Source organism: Sceloporus undulatus, chromosome 2 (assembly GCF_019175285.1).
Source record: "Sceloporus undulatus isolate JIND9_A2432 ecotype Alabama chromosome 2, SceUnd_v1.1, whole genome shotgun sequence".
NCBI classification, from domain to species: domain Eukaryota; kingdom Metazoa; phylum Chordata; class Lepidosauria; order Squamata; family Phrynosomatidae; genus Sceloporus; species Sceloporus undulatus.
In genome coordinates this window covers 133,666,381-133,681,160 of record NC_056523.1, presented here as the reverse complement: position 1 = coordinate 133,681,160, position 14,780 = coordinate 133,666,381, and the positions used below count along the sequence as shown (strand labels likewise).

General features: G+C 38.9%; 2 protein-coding genes across 5 annotated transcripts in view; one reads left to right on the top strand and one right to left on the bottom strand.

The window, feature by feature from the left end:
* HEXD (hexosaminidase D) overlaps nt 1-9,521 on the top strand; it is a 43,408-nt gene extending 33,887 nt beyond the window's left edge. For all 3 annotated transcript variants that reach the window (XM_042448127.1, XM_042448126.1, XM_042448128.1), the window contains 7 exons: nt 531-602; nt 1,298-1,493; nt 2,473-2,555; nt 5,590-5,668; nt 8,102-8,203; nt 8,567-8,656; nt 8,967-9,521. In XM_042448127.1, the coding sequence (XP_042304061.1) occupies nt 531-602; nt 1,298-1,493; nt 2,473-2,555; nt 5,590-5,668; nt 8,102-8,203; nt 8,567-8,656; nt 8,967-9,135 (791 nt within the window). In that variant the 3' untranslated portion in view covers nt 9,136-9,521. The remainder of the gene's footprint in view (nt 1-530; nt 603-1,297; nt 1,494-2,472; nt 2,556-5,589; nt 5,669-8,101; nt 8,204-8,566; nt 8,657-8,966) is intronic.
* A 625-nt stretch (nt 9,522-10,146) lies between these two features.
* LOC121920869 (cytochrome b-245 chaperone 1) overlaps nt 10,147-14,780 on the bottom strand; it is a 12,025-nt gene continuing 7,391 nt past the window's right edge. Inside the window, exons 5-7 of one of the 2 annotated variants that reach the window (XM_042448132.1) lie at nt 14,449-14,545; nt 13,295-13,439; nt 10,147-12,622 (exon numbers count right to left, since the gene is read on the bottom strand). In XM_042448132.1, coding sequence (XP_042304066.1) covers nt 12,463-12,622; nt 13,295-13,439; nt 14,449-14,545 — 402 coding nt within the window. In that variant the 3' untranslated portion in view covers nt 10,147-12,462. The remainder of the gene's footprint in view (nt 12,623-13,294; nt 13,440-14,448; nt 14,546-14,780) is intronic. The other variant, XM_042448131.1, reaches the window with a different exon arrangement.

Below are 14,780 nucleotides of genomic sequence, written 5' to 3'. Positions count from 1 at the left end.
CGCTACGTCGCAAACGCGACGCTAAAAGAAGCTCCATTTTGGAGCTTCTTTTTTCGGTCCGCGCGGGAGTCGGGCCGTCTGAAGGCTCCGGCTCCCCCGCGGACCTATTGGCGGCGGCGGCAGACCGCCGCAAAGCGGCGGTCTGTACCCCGCCATAGTTCAAACAAAAATTTACTAATGGCTTTAATCTATATATATATAAAAGCTATATCCTAATCTAGCTAGTGAATCGTTCAAATAGAGAAAAAATATTTATCTCACCATCTTTCCAAAGAAAGTTGAGAAAGGAGAAGATGAGACTACAACAGTTCAGGAGAAAATCATTGAGAGAAAATATCTGTTAGTCCCAAAGGAGGAATGACCACATGGTTAGTTTGAATGAGAGAGAGGGAGGGAGGGAGGGAGGAGTTTGTGCGCAGGAAATCCCTATCTATCTAAGGAGGGAGAAAGAGAATGAAAAATCTTCCAACAGTAACCATTTGAGGACAGATACAGCAAAGCAGGATAATCATATTTCTGCTTCCTTACAGATTCTGGGATAGCACAGCTTACAGAATTGATGATCTGGGACTACTCTCCTGATCTGGAAGTGGACAGTAAAGGTTCGTACTGCTTTACGCCTTTTCTTGAAAAAAGTAAGAGTGTGTGTCCTGTTGTGTGTCTAAAATAGAGTAACTCCCATTGTAGATTCATAATCATCAAAGTAACTGCCACCTTACAGGGTTGTGAGGACAAAATGGTATAACCCTTCCTGAGGTCCTTAGGATGAAATGTAAATGTGATAAATAAAGATACTATTTTTCCTGGCAATTCTCAGTGTGATATGTTCAGTGTCAGTGGCTAGAGCAGTGCAGAATGATTTGGGGTCTTCTAGAAAATGATTGAACTATAACATAACCCCTGACCATTGGGAATGTTGACTAGAGCTGAAGGGAGCTCGAGTTCAGTGGTTCTCCATTCATGGATTGGTATTGGAGTAAGATTAGAAAGCCTTAGGCTTGGATCCTCCTTCAGTCAGAAACTTTCTGGGTAATCCAGGATTAGTCACAGGATTGTTAGGACAGGTTTTTTGTTGGGAAGAAAAAAGGTCTGTATTCATGCTGGGGTCACCCACGTATATTCTGCTTTGATCTTCTTAGAGGAAAGGCAAGATATAAATGTAAAAAATAGTCTCTTTCAATTAGTAGATAAAACAGTCAATAAAGGAATTACCTTCTTGTTTCCTGAACATTTGCTAGAGGTACTGTTTTGATAAATATTCTCAACTGCTTCTCTTCTCACCTGTCTTGCGTTCCAGTAAATCTTATAGAAAAATACCAGAAGTGTGACTTCTCAAAGCTCTGGTTTGCTAGTGCTTTTAAAGGGGCCACTGGTGTGAACCAGTGCTTGACACTCATTGGACACCACCTTAAAAACCACCAGCAGTGGCTGAAAGTGGCTGAAAGCATTCCTGCTGGTATCATCCGAGGGATCACGCTGACTGGCTGGCAAAGGTAACAAAATCTTCCATGCAGCTCAAGAGTACACTGAACATTGATGTGCCTCTCCTCTTAGGAGAGATCTGGAGGCTAAGAGTTTTCAGGTTAAAGTAAAACAACACACAAATTTCTAGCCTTTCACTGTGGCTGCTTCCAAGTTGTGAAAATCCTTGCCTTGAGAAGCTAGGCTGGTTTCCTCTCTGTTGTCCTTGTATAGGAGGCAAGGAGATTTTTATTGAGAGAGGCTATGTGTTAAACAATACTGTTAACCCCTCCAAGCACTGTTTTTTTTTTCATGGAAAGGTAGGATGTAAATTTAATAACTAATACACAGATGCCTTTCCATGAAAAAAAAACCCAGTGCTCTATGGGGTTAACAATAGGAGAAACTTTAAAATAGTGACATTTTAGAATCAGAATAGTAGTGACATTTCAGAATCAGCTCAAGGAAGAATGCCTATTCGTACTGCTTATCTTCTTAATGACTTCTCTTTCCTTCTCCCTTCCCCATTTCACTGTAGCGTACGCTTCTTTCTTTTCTTTCTCTCTATATTTCCCAGTGTTTTCCCCACCAACTTTTTCAAATTTTCTGGAGTCCAAACCTCATTTTGAATTCTGTCTCTCAATTCCCCCACCATTTAAAATCAAAAAGGTGGGGAGACAGTTTTGCAAGGGAAACCAACCATATATTCATATGGAGTATATGTACAAATAATGCCATTTATTCATTATTACAAAAATATTTTTTTAGACGGAAAGCCTGAGGGCAGCAAACTGTCAAATTAACAATCTGTAAACCATTCTGAGAGCCTTTGTGGCTGAAGAGTGGGGTGTAATTGTCTTGGAAAAATATCTGCAGATATATTATCTCACATTTAGTGGGCTTTAAATGTGTCATAGTAGACCTACAGTTTCTGAGGAAGCTACTACTGCTGCTGCAACACTTTTGCCTATGTTACTTGTTACTTAACAGCTCTGTATTTTTTTTCTTCAGGTATGATCACTTCTCTGTTCTGTGTGAGCTTCTGCCTGTAGGAGTCCCATCACTAGCTGTATGTCTCCAGACACTGAAGAATGGTATAATATGACTCCCTCCTCAATCATATCTAAGCTGGATGTAGCAGTATTAGTATCAGAATATGTACATCCCTTCAAAATAGCTGTTTAGCTTAAATTTCTTGATCCCAACTCTAATTATTCAAGACATGCACTTTTATCTATAGCAGAATCTGATAGGTAGCCACATTCCCTTGATTTATTGATTCATGCACCTAAAGGTAGATAACAACATGGGATGTATGGCTATCAGTTTACACATGGAAAGTTGATGTTGTGGCCATTGAGATGGTAGTGTCTGCAATGAAATATTTATTTATTTATTTATTTATTTATTTATTTATTTATTTATTTCCTCTCCTCAAGACTTAAGGTGGGGTATAACATATTGAAATACAAAACACATTTTTTTAAAAAAGAAAGAAAACACATAAAACGAACAGTTAAATACAATAGTATAAAACCATTAAAAATATGAGTACATTTTTTTTAAAAAAATATGCAAATTAAAACATCATGATTTAAAATTGACTGGGTAGGCCTGCCAGAAGAGATGTGTCCTTAATGTTGTTTTAAATGCTGTCAGCATTTTCAGCTATTGTATCTCACCCAGCAGGCCATTCCAAAGTCTGAAATCAGCAGATGAAAAGGTCTTTTGGGAAACTGTTGGCTAGTCTAGTCTTAGCCAGTTGGAGCAAACATTTCCCAGAGGACCTGAGTGTATAGGGCAGGTTGTATGGGAGAAGGCAATCCTATGGGTATTCTGGACCCAAACCATATAGGGATTTAAAGGTAATACTTTGTATTTTGCTTGGAAACTAAGTGGCATCCAAAAGAGTGATTTTAAGATTAAGATTATATGTTCACTCCTGGATGTACCTGTAATCATTCTAGCTGTCATATTCCAAATCAGTTGAAGTTTCCTGATTTGGTACAAAAGTAGCCCAAATGTGCTAAATGTGACCCTTACCACTCTCACATCTGAGCCCAACACTGTTTACTAGAAGGTAATGGTTCTTAAATCCAGTTAAGCATAGTTCATACTTAGTGCCCATATATTAGCATTCTGTGTTTCTCGACTCCATCTCCCCTTGCCTCTCACTTTTGGCTATGATGGCTAGGACTGATGAGAGTTGCAAAGACCTAGAGCAGAGTTCAAAAAGATACGTTGCAAACTATTACCTGTAATGAGTCACTTTTTTTGGTAACAAGGTCGTGATAAAGCTATAATTCAAAGACAATGCAACAAGTGGAAACAAAGTTACATCATGTGCAAAATGAGTAACTATTTCAAATTACTTTTTAAAATGGTCTTCAAAGGGCAACTTAGAGGTACAGCGCGCCCGCGCCATACGCGGGCGCCATACGCAGCCTTGACCATACGCGCTCAAGCCGCGGGGCGGAAGGGGCGGCGCGTCCGATTCAATTGAATGGGTGCGCACGACCGTTGCGCCCCGCGCCGCCACGCTGCCGCGCACGAGCCCCATTGTTTCCAATGGGGCTCGAGCATAGGCGGAATTCGCCTTACGCGGAGGGATCCGGAACGGATCCCCCGCGTAAGGCGAGGACGGACTGTACTTTATGGCATTTTTTTCTCAACCTTAAGGAATTTTTAATGGAAAACATTAAAAAGTAAAAACTGCCTTGGGTAACACTTGAGGTTTTTCAACATTATAAGGTGTAATAACAAGTTAAATATGTTTGGGTCACTGAAGGCACAAATGGGAAAAATGTAACCTTATAAGCTGTATATAAATATACCTCAGTTAAAAAAAAACTGTTTAACTTGGTAGAGAAGAGGACTTGAACCATTTTCAGCAAACTTTGCCCCCCCCCCCAAAAAAAACCCCAACAATTTGCATACATGAAATAAAACTACCAGGTCAGGCAAGCCTTACATAAGTAAAAAAGAAACATTTTGATCCTTCTAGAGAGCACTTCAAAGCTTCTTCCAGGGATTTTTTCTTTCTTTCACCAGCTTCCACTTTTCTTATATCCATTTTATTGGCCAAACCTATATGTCTGTTTTGTAACATACTGGGGTGGCTAGTGAGGCAGGTGTATCTGCTTTCCCCTTTTCACTCAGTTTTGCTCAGTAATGCTTAGTAAGGGATTCTGGAGGCAGACACTGTTTACCTCATCTGTTGTAAGGAGACACACACAGCTACAGTAGAATCACAAGGACCCTTTTCTTGTGATTTCCATTTTGGTGGATAAATTTACAGGGCTATGTTCTTTTAACATGCTAGGAACAGTAAGATCCATTAGAGCAGAATTCCATTGCTCAAGCTTTATTGCATTATTTACTGCAGATGTGCTGCAAGGGAGTTACCACAAAGTGGCAGTATAAGACAATGGAGGCTAAAGAGGAAACCTCAGAATTCAGGTTCAGGCCAGAAACTATGTAACCTTCAAGCTGTATCAAATGTGTTCAGGGTTACCCCATAACTTCAAAATCTATTTTATACCACGCTCTGACTGTTTTTCTGCATCCTAAATGGCCTGGTGGGTTCTAAGTCAGCTTTAAGAATTCCTGCACAATAACTTGTAGACCTTGGCTGCAGCCACACTGCAAAAATAATGCATTTTGTCACCACTTTAACTGTCATGGTTCAATGCTGTGAAATTCTGGGATTTGTGGTTTTGTGAAATATTTACATAGTCTTCTCTTCACAGAGCTGTGAAGAGAAGGTGCCACAACCATCTACAGGTGGCAGGATTTCATAGCACTGAGCCTTGGCAATTAAAGCAGTGTCAAATGACATTATTTCTGCAGTGCAGATGCAGCCATTGGTGACTTAAAGAGTCATAGGTTCATCCTTCTTGAGGAACGGCATATGTTTACATAGGCAATCAAGACATTAGACCATCACTGACACGAGTGTCAATTGAGGTAGACAGCACCATGCCCAAGTACTGATGTAGACACTTCTGGAGTTTCTGCCTCCCCTTTATACTGATAGTGTAACAATTAACAGTTTAAGTTTGTTAGCCAATTTTGGTTAATAATAAGATGTAATCATTTTAAAAAATATTCTTGTTTTTGTTTCCCAAGGTGGCTATTCAGAAAAAGTGAAAGAAGATGTTGAAAAGCTCCTAGGGATCTCCAGTTTGGAAATAGACACTTTCATGAGGTAAAAGCTCCAAGTTTGTGGTTTGCAATGGTTTATCCATAAATGTGTCTATAACTAAAAGAGGCATCCTTTAGGAGAGAGCCTAAATATGAAAAGAGGAATGGTCTCTCTGTCAGCCAATTGCAGGGTCAGAATGTAAGTCAAAAAAGTGATCAAATCATTGAATTCCAGAGTTATTAATTTGAAATAATTTACCATCACAGAATAGAACACAGCATCCCAACCAGACTTCCTTGGAACCCAAGGGGTCCATGAGAGGTCACTAGGAGTTCCTGAAAAAATAATGACTGGGGAGGGGGGAGAAACATGTTTTTGAGCTGTAGATATAATAATTCTCATGTGGGGTTCCCTGAGTCCTCAAAATTATTTCAAGTACTGGTTGAGAAAGGCTGGATTAGAGGGTATGGAACTGATCTCCCATTTTTCAGTGATAGAGGGGATGGAAAAGCTTGGGCATCGTTAGAAAAAAATGTGTCAGTCTTATTCACTTTCACTATGCATACAGGTGTCAGAGAGAAACATCAGACAGCCAGGGTTATGAGCAAATTCAGAGCTTGGAAGAGTTAGGCGAGGGGATGTACTATGTCTACCAGATAATTTATACAACCTAAAAGTAGATTATGAACGCACTGAATTAGTTAAAAGATGTTTATATCTTGACTCAGTCATAAATCAAAATGGAGACTGTTGTTAAGAAACATGAAAGTGGGTGGGGCTTAGAAAGGCAGCTATGGAGTTTATCATATGAAGAAGATCGGGAGTTTATACCATGAATATCCCAGAAAAATTGTATAATTATGTGAAAAGATTTCAGATGATGTCGCACAAAACCTGCCATTAAAGTGGTCACAAAGAAGCATTAACACGCATCTTTTTACTTTCAGGATTTCAGCGACAATGCATTTCCAATATCACTTTATTTGCACAATTGCGTGTGATAATCATTCACGCAATTACTCGCCATTTTCTCTTTATTTACAGGTTGCTTTAAATGCACTTTACTCTTTAATGCCGAAATTAGCTTCAGTGTGATAAACTCATATGAATGAACTAGGTAAGATCCTGAGCTGTGAAGATATATCATGGAATAACTAAGAATAATACCGTGCTACAGTATTTCCAGTTACTATGTAGGGTTGTGCAAGCTGGGCAGTGAAGAAAGCTAACAGGATGAATTTATTTGAAATGTGGTGCTGGAACAGAGTTCTTCAGATGGATTGGTCATAGAGCAAATCAAGCCAGAACTATCATTAAGAGTTAAAATACCAAAAAAAGAGAGTGAAAATGTAGGTTGGACACATGGTGACATGACTCACTGATGAATACAGTAAGTAGAAGGCAGTAGGGAAAGAGGAAGGCCATGTTGCAGAGGAATTGATTCAGTCACGGTAGGCACAGCTTTGAGCTTGTGAGACCTGAGCAGGGTTGTTGATGACCATGACTCTTGGCGGTCTCTCATTGCATAAGTCAACAATGAATTGACTACAAACAACAGATGCCAAAAACTCCCAGCTAGCATGGCCACTAGATATGTTGGCTGGAGTATTACAGCAGTTGTAGCTCCTCCCCAAAGTAACTTTTCCAAGGTCTTAGCAAAGCTCATTCTTTCCTGATACAGTTTGTCCTTCCTTTACATGCGTGATCTGTTCTGGACACACACACCCCTCGCGTAAAGGGAATTCCGCCTGTGCTCAAGCCCCATTTAAATGAATGGGGCTCATGCAGGCAGCAGCACGTGCACACCATGGGCGCGCACAGCAATACCCCTTATGGGGTGTGCCGCCCCTTTCCCAGCGCAGCTTTCCACGTACGCTGAAAGCCACATAAGGCATGCTCGCATATGACGCGGGTGCACTGCACTTTACATATTTTTTATTCAAAGGCCCTTTATGGTATTTTTTTTGTTCTTGATTTATTCTAGGACCCATTTGTTTGGCTTTTTGGCACTCCATGGTATCCTTAGCACCTTTCTTCACTGTCCAGCTCTCACATCCATACACGGTGATGGGAAATATGATGTCTTGGATGATCCTAACTTCAGTGTTCAGTATTATATCCTTGCACCTTAGGTTCTTGTCTTGTTCCTCCATAGCTGCCCTTCCCATTCCTGATCTATTGACTGCAATCTCTGTTTTGATCAGTGTTTGATCCAAGGTATGGGTACTCTTACTATTTCAAGTTTCTTGCCAGCTAGAATGAATTCATGTAAATCTTCTGTGGTCATTATTTTTGTTTGATTAATGTTCACCATTAAGCCTACTTTAGCATTTCCTTGCCTTTCTTTACTATTCCAAGTCTTTGTTGTTTTCTGCCAGTAGCACAGTGTCAACTACATATCTTAGGTTGTTAATGTTTCTCCATTATTGTATTCACCAATGAGTGATAGTATCAGAATTTGTTCAGAATGTTCACAAGGATTTTATTCTTAAACAGTGACATCTCAGGAACTTTCCCCGGAAGTGAAATTCTCTCCCTTGTGACCCAAATTGCATTCTACCTCAAACCCTCGGTGGATGAACTTTTGGAAAACAACAGGTGGGATACTGAGAAAAGCACTCTTGGTCTATAAGTGCATTACTGCACATGTAATTTTGACAGTGTTTTAACAAGAAAACTGAAGCTGGTGTCCTAGTCACACTTACCTGGAGTAAGCTCCATGGAACTCAGAAAAGCAAAGTTCAGAGTAAAGATACATATGATTGCACTTCAGCATAAGAATAACTTATTTTCCTATTATACATAGGGGAAAAACTTTTTTTAAAAATCCAACAGCACACAGAACCTGATGATTAAATGTTAGCAATGAGTAACTACTCCATCCTGCATAAATGCTTTGTAAATCTGAAATCTATGTGATGTTTCTACCATGTGGCATATTCATATTCATATGTGCTTTAGGTATGTCACAGGCTGGTTTAGTCCTTACCACAGAAAGAGGAAGAAGATCCATCCTATAATGATTCATCATTTTCAGCCAGATGCATTAAGGTAATTTGGGGTCCCTGATCAATCAATCCCTCATGAATATTTTCTTCACTGAATTTTGTTCAGTCTGTGGAAGCCATTACAGTAGATATTCTCAAATCTTCCTATGGAATCTCCAGCCTTGAAAACACACAAGTTTTCTATGAACTTTCTATGCTATTGGTGAAGGGCATCATTTTCCCAGAAGAGGCTGGGTACAAATCCACTTGTATTTAGCCTACAACCTTTAGCATAAATTGAGAAGATTCACCTGCTGTTAAAGCAAAAACCTCTTATATCTCATGACAATTGTATTCTGTCACTATTTTCTTAGGCTTTTGACCAAATGGAATGCTGTGATGCAGGAGCTACACACAGCCATGGAAAAGGTTTTCTATGCATCTGCTGTAGAAGAATGGATGGAGGAAAATGTCCAGCTTAGCCTGCAAAGACTTCAAGGGACAGTAGATGATCTGGACAGAGCAATACAAGCACTTTCATAGCATTCTTATGGTCCTGTTTATTTGTAACCCAAATGGTACAGCCAGCATCAGGCAGCTCAATAGAGCATTGTACACATGGTGAAGTTCTTCTGATGTCAAGAGATGAGTCTACTACACTAAGGTTTGAAACTGAAAGCACCATCAGGCTTGAAATTAAGATGGTATTTCAGTGAGATAGATACGGGTCTTTCCCTTTCCTTGGAGGGAGAAAAAAAGACACACAGCAATTACACTGCATATGGCTGCACAAAGTCCACTGTAGAGAAATGAAAGCAGATGTAAAACTCTGTGTGGGTTGTTTGTAAGACTTTCTCAATTTAAAACCTGTGCGGTGTCTTATGCCACAGACACTTTATCCTTTTAAATAAATAAAATTTTTTACACAATTCGTTTGTTAGTATAATATGAATGTCTACTGCAGTAAAGGTGGATAGAGATGTTTCTCCTTTAATACTAGAATCCAAGCTAGTCCAGTGCAGGTTAGAAAAAAATGAAGTGCTACATCAAATAGTGCACAGAATTTGCTACTAAAAAAGTAGTCATGGCTGCCAAGTAAAATGGCTTTAAAAGGAGTCAAATTATGGAAGACCAGGTTATCATTGACTACTGCTAGGCATGATGACTGTCAATAGCTTCTGTATTCTAAAAACAACTGGGAGTGTGCTATTGTACTCTTGTTTTGCTTTTGGCCTTCCACAGACATTTGGGTGGCCATTGTGAGAAAGAAAATCGTGGACTAGATTGCCCTTTCATCTGCTTCAGAAGATTATAGATACAAAGGCTTAAAATTACAGGAGAGATCGGCCTGTTACAGACTGCCAAAATAAAGCTGCTTCAGGTCTTTTTGGACGTATGCTGTTTAAATGATGCATGGGTCCTAAGAGTCCGGAGGTCGGCCCAAAGCCACACTCCATTCCTAAGCACTGGAGTGTAGCTTTGGCGCAGCTTCCGGATTCTTATGATGCATTCATCATTTAAACAGCATACCTCCAAAGAGACCCAAAGCAGCTTTATTTTGGCAATCTGTAACAGGCCATCATTCATGGTTAAAAGTCCATCTTTTAAAACATTTCTAGTACATATGAAAAGAAATGCTTTTCAAAACATACAGACTAATTTTTCTGAATCAATTGATCAATTAAAACTAATGATTCTCTGGAGGTACCCATTGTAAAAGGGTGGCACTTCCTAGCTCCTGTTACAAAGAAAAATGCAACATAAGCACTCTTGCTGCTAGGGGATCACCTCAGAATTCCAAAACATTACCTCATTCTTAACTCTCCACAACTCATGGTCCCCACTTTGTCACACATTTTAATTTGACTTAAACATGAATTCAAACCTTCAACCATACTCTGGAGAAAGATAGTTTTGCATATTAAACACATATCAGCAAAGATACATACAGTGCACTTTTAGCCCTCTCAGAAGTAAGCCCCGCTGAATTGTAGGATTTATTGCTAAGTATGTAGACGCTGGAGTCTTAACAATTCAGGAAATTGTGTCATATTAAAGTTAACTATTCTCTCCAGAATACCATGTGTATTAACTGTAATTCCATAATTATGTACTAAATTATGTGTTTTGGAGTTCAGATAGGATTGCATATATTCACTAAGCTTATATTAGTATTGTATTAAACAAGTAACTACAGGTGGTCTCCTTTAGCTTTCCTTCAACATTTGTTAATGGTGGTGTTTTTAAGCCAGGTAGACATACATATGTTCTAGCCACATGGAAAGAGAAAACAAGGCAAGTTCTACTACAAGACTAGTGTTTCTGACCAGAAATCTTAATACTGAGCAAGAAACAGTACAGAAACTTTTTGTTAAAAAAGGTGTATTTAAAAAAGGTTTGAAATGCCGCAATTTACATTTGACCCCTTAAAACCACATAAATAGGAGTGATCTGAAGTATATTTACTCTTGAGAGGTATTTACAGTTGGACCTAGTCACATATAAAATGTCCACCAAGAACAGGACGCCAAAAGTGTACAAATCAGGACTCTTAAAAGCTCTTATATTGTGAGGTATACATATGTTTACATTTTAGAAACCAAGGACAGATTTTTAAGACCATTTTTAAATTAAGACGAAATTTATATTACTATCTAGAATTCTAGATTAATACTAGGGTGGTTTTGGTTTTTTTTTTTTACTTAAGGGGCTAAACAAAAATATTTTTTAAAAAAAATCATTTGCACACTTCGATTACACTGGAAATTCGCTTGGGACAAAAGATAAACAAAAACAAAAACCTAACACAAGATAACTAATTACACAGTGGTAATTACACAGAGGTGTAGATAATACAGTACTAGTCTGTCACTAAAGTGATGACAAGACTTGCAAAGACATATCAATAAGTAAAACAACATAATGGTATAATTCAGGCAATAATCTACACTAGGAAGGAGCAAAGTGCAATCCTACAAAGCCATTTTTGAGGCCTCTCATCTGTTCCCATTTTTTTAAAAAAACCTCTTATTTTTAAAACTAAAAAGTTCCCCATCTCCAGGCTATGTGGGCAATTTTGCAATGCTTTTGGAGGGGTGGGTTGTTTTAGGCTTGAGAGAAACCTTTTTTCAACCAGGAAGTAGAAAGACCTGAAATCAGAGGTTTGTTCTACACAAAGTAAGTCAAAACAAAACAAGGCTTCAACTGCACTGCATAAACAATATAGTCTGACACCACTTTAACTGCCATCATTCAATGCTATGGAGTCTTGGGATCTGTAATTTGTTGTGGAAACGGAGCTCTGACAGAGAAGGTTAAATATCTCACCAAACTACAAATCAAAAAATTCTTGTCATCTGAAGCAGCACCAAGAGGGTAACCCCTATTCTCAGTAAATGCCAGAACATCTGGAAGACCCTCTGGCCTCCCACACTTGCAGGAATGGCTCTTTGGCTATTATTGCATCCTCTCATGAGAATCCAGATACTGATGGGTAGGAATGTAGGAAGGGAGAGTGAAATCACTGCCAGCAGAATGGGAGTAATCAGCATGCAACACAAACAAATGGCAGTGTGATGGTGATGGAAATGTAAAAGCCACCCCCAGACAACTGCATGTGGCCCTTTTACTTTTTATCCTGGGTTTAGATGATTATTTGAACTGGGCCAAGAACACCATTGCTTGCTTTGGTTCCTTAGCAAATTCCAATAAAAGTTCCACAGAAAGGGAAAGATGGAAAAAACAAAAACCAGGGTTTCTCCAAGTCTTTCCTTCCAAACTGTTATAATTACAGATGGAGAGAAAACTACAAATATGCAAGTCAAAACTCAAGAGGAACATCTGGAACATAAGACTTTAGTGCTGTACCACTCAAGGAGTTCTTGCTTTCTGTGCATCACAGCCTGTTGTGTCCTTAGGTTCTTCTTCATCAGTAACATCAGTTTCACTGCTGTCCTCAAGATCTTGCTGAGCTGACATCTTGTTCAGTTCAAGAAAGCTAGTAATGAGTTTGGCCACAGCCTCTACGTCACTATTAAAAAGAAGGAATCGTAAGTTTATGATATACTTTTCCAGTTAAAGCTATCCGTTGCCCACTAAAAAAAGTAACTTCCTGGGGTCTAGCATTTAGAAAATGTTTGTTAAATTGAATTGGTGTCTAATTATATTGGTCATAAATACAGGGTAGATTAATATCTGAAACATTAACACGGCAGATCTAATTTCAGCCTGAAACCTTTAGAAACTTATTTTGGAATAATGACTATCTGTATTGTTACAGATATGCTACAGGTCCAATAACAAGGGGCCACAATAAAATTCAATTTTAAGAACTCAGGTTTTACATACTAATTTCAATGCTTTGTACAGCTATTTCAAAATACATGTCACATGGTTGTCATCTGTAGTCTAGCATATACTATAATCATGAAAACATCATCCAGATTCTAATATACATACAAATAAAATACATGTTTGTTGGTTTCTGCCATATTCTCACTCTGATCCACTGAAGAAAATGAAGTCACCAACTCCGGTTACAAAATGCCATCACACATCAGACATATGGAAAGTATAGATATATATAGCTGTATAGATGGCACAAGGGTAACTGTATTCTTGGAAGTTGTATTATTACTTTAAGGTTACATGATGCTCCTTTATATATCCTGAGCAATAACAGAAGAGAAAATTGCTATCATACCTTCTGCAGCCCATCACTGCATTCTGCGTCAGAGGGTGTGAAAACCCAGTCCCAAATCGCAACACAACTAGATAGCCTTTCCCAAAGTAACGTACTTTCTCTTCTTCCACATTCACAGCCCGAATTTCATCCAGTGGAACCACTACTGTTTGGCAAAGAAGGAGAATATTGAACGGTTAGCATAATGATGCCAAGCAATGCTATAGAATAGATGATGAGTCCCCCACCCTCCAAGACAGTCTATTCCACAGCATAATCAGCTATGCTGATCACATTCTTATAGCCTTATACCCTAAAATAGTCCAGGCTTTCTTTCTTGTGCTCCCAACAATGGCCCAAACAGGCAAACCAAACTAAAACTGCTTTGGGTCACTTTGGAGGTATGCTGTTTAAATGATGCATGCATCCTAAGAGGCTGGAAGCCGCGCCAAAGCCACGCTCAAGTCCTAAGGACTGGACCCAGGCTTTGGTGCAACTTCTGGCCTTTTAAGATGCATGTGTCATTTAAACAGCATACCTTCAAAGTGATCCAAAGCAGCTTTATTTTGACCTGTCTGTTCGGGCCCTTTGTTACTAATATAAGTTCTAGCTTAGAAATGTGCAATGGCAGCATTGGTGTTTTTTCTTTGCAAACCAGAGGGATATGTTTTTATTTTTAGAGTTTTATATCACTTTTCAACTTAGAATAACAGGTAAAGCATTCAAGGGGGCCAAAAGAGTCATGAAGTTCAACCATCAGCTAAGGGACCAAAAGAATCGTGTAGTTCAATTACAGGGAGCCCTATAATTAAAGGATTTCTGATAGGTGCCTGCTTTGTTATTAGATGAAAAAGCACCCTGTGATTAAGATTCACCACAGTGGTTTGTTTCTGTATCTGCTCTTAAAATTAAATGTTTATGCTCAGTCTGTCTTCTGTAAACCAAAACCCCACTGTCCCTCTCATGCCCTACTTTAGGGTAATGTTCAACAGCTGCTTTTGAATACTGAAAACAGAGATACAGTACAAATCTGTGCAATTCTGGGATCCTTTGTGATCCTGCTATACAGTACAAGTTCTTTATAAACACATGCACACTCATAGGTATACACATGTATGTGTTAACTTATTTTCTGTTCCAATGCAGACATGCTATTCACTGACACATGGGTTTACCTTGTTCATGGCCAGCTTTCGACAGGGTCAACAGCTTTTTGTACAGGTTGAATGTCTTCAGGAAAACTTTTCCAGCATCCTTGTCAAATATAGCTTCCTACAATAAACAAAACAAACAAGATCACAGAATAGAACCAACCCTGGAGTTAAAGGAAAGTAGCTGTTTTGTTTTGTTTTTGATATTTGCTGTTTTAACTTTTTTTCTTATGATGTTTTTAATTTGTTGTTTTAACCTCTAGAGTGTACGCCATAGGCAGGCTTTTTATATATCCTTGATTTTATTTGATTTTTGTACAGCGCCATGTACATTTACGGCGCTTTATAAATAAAGC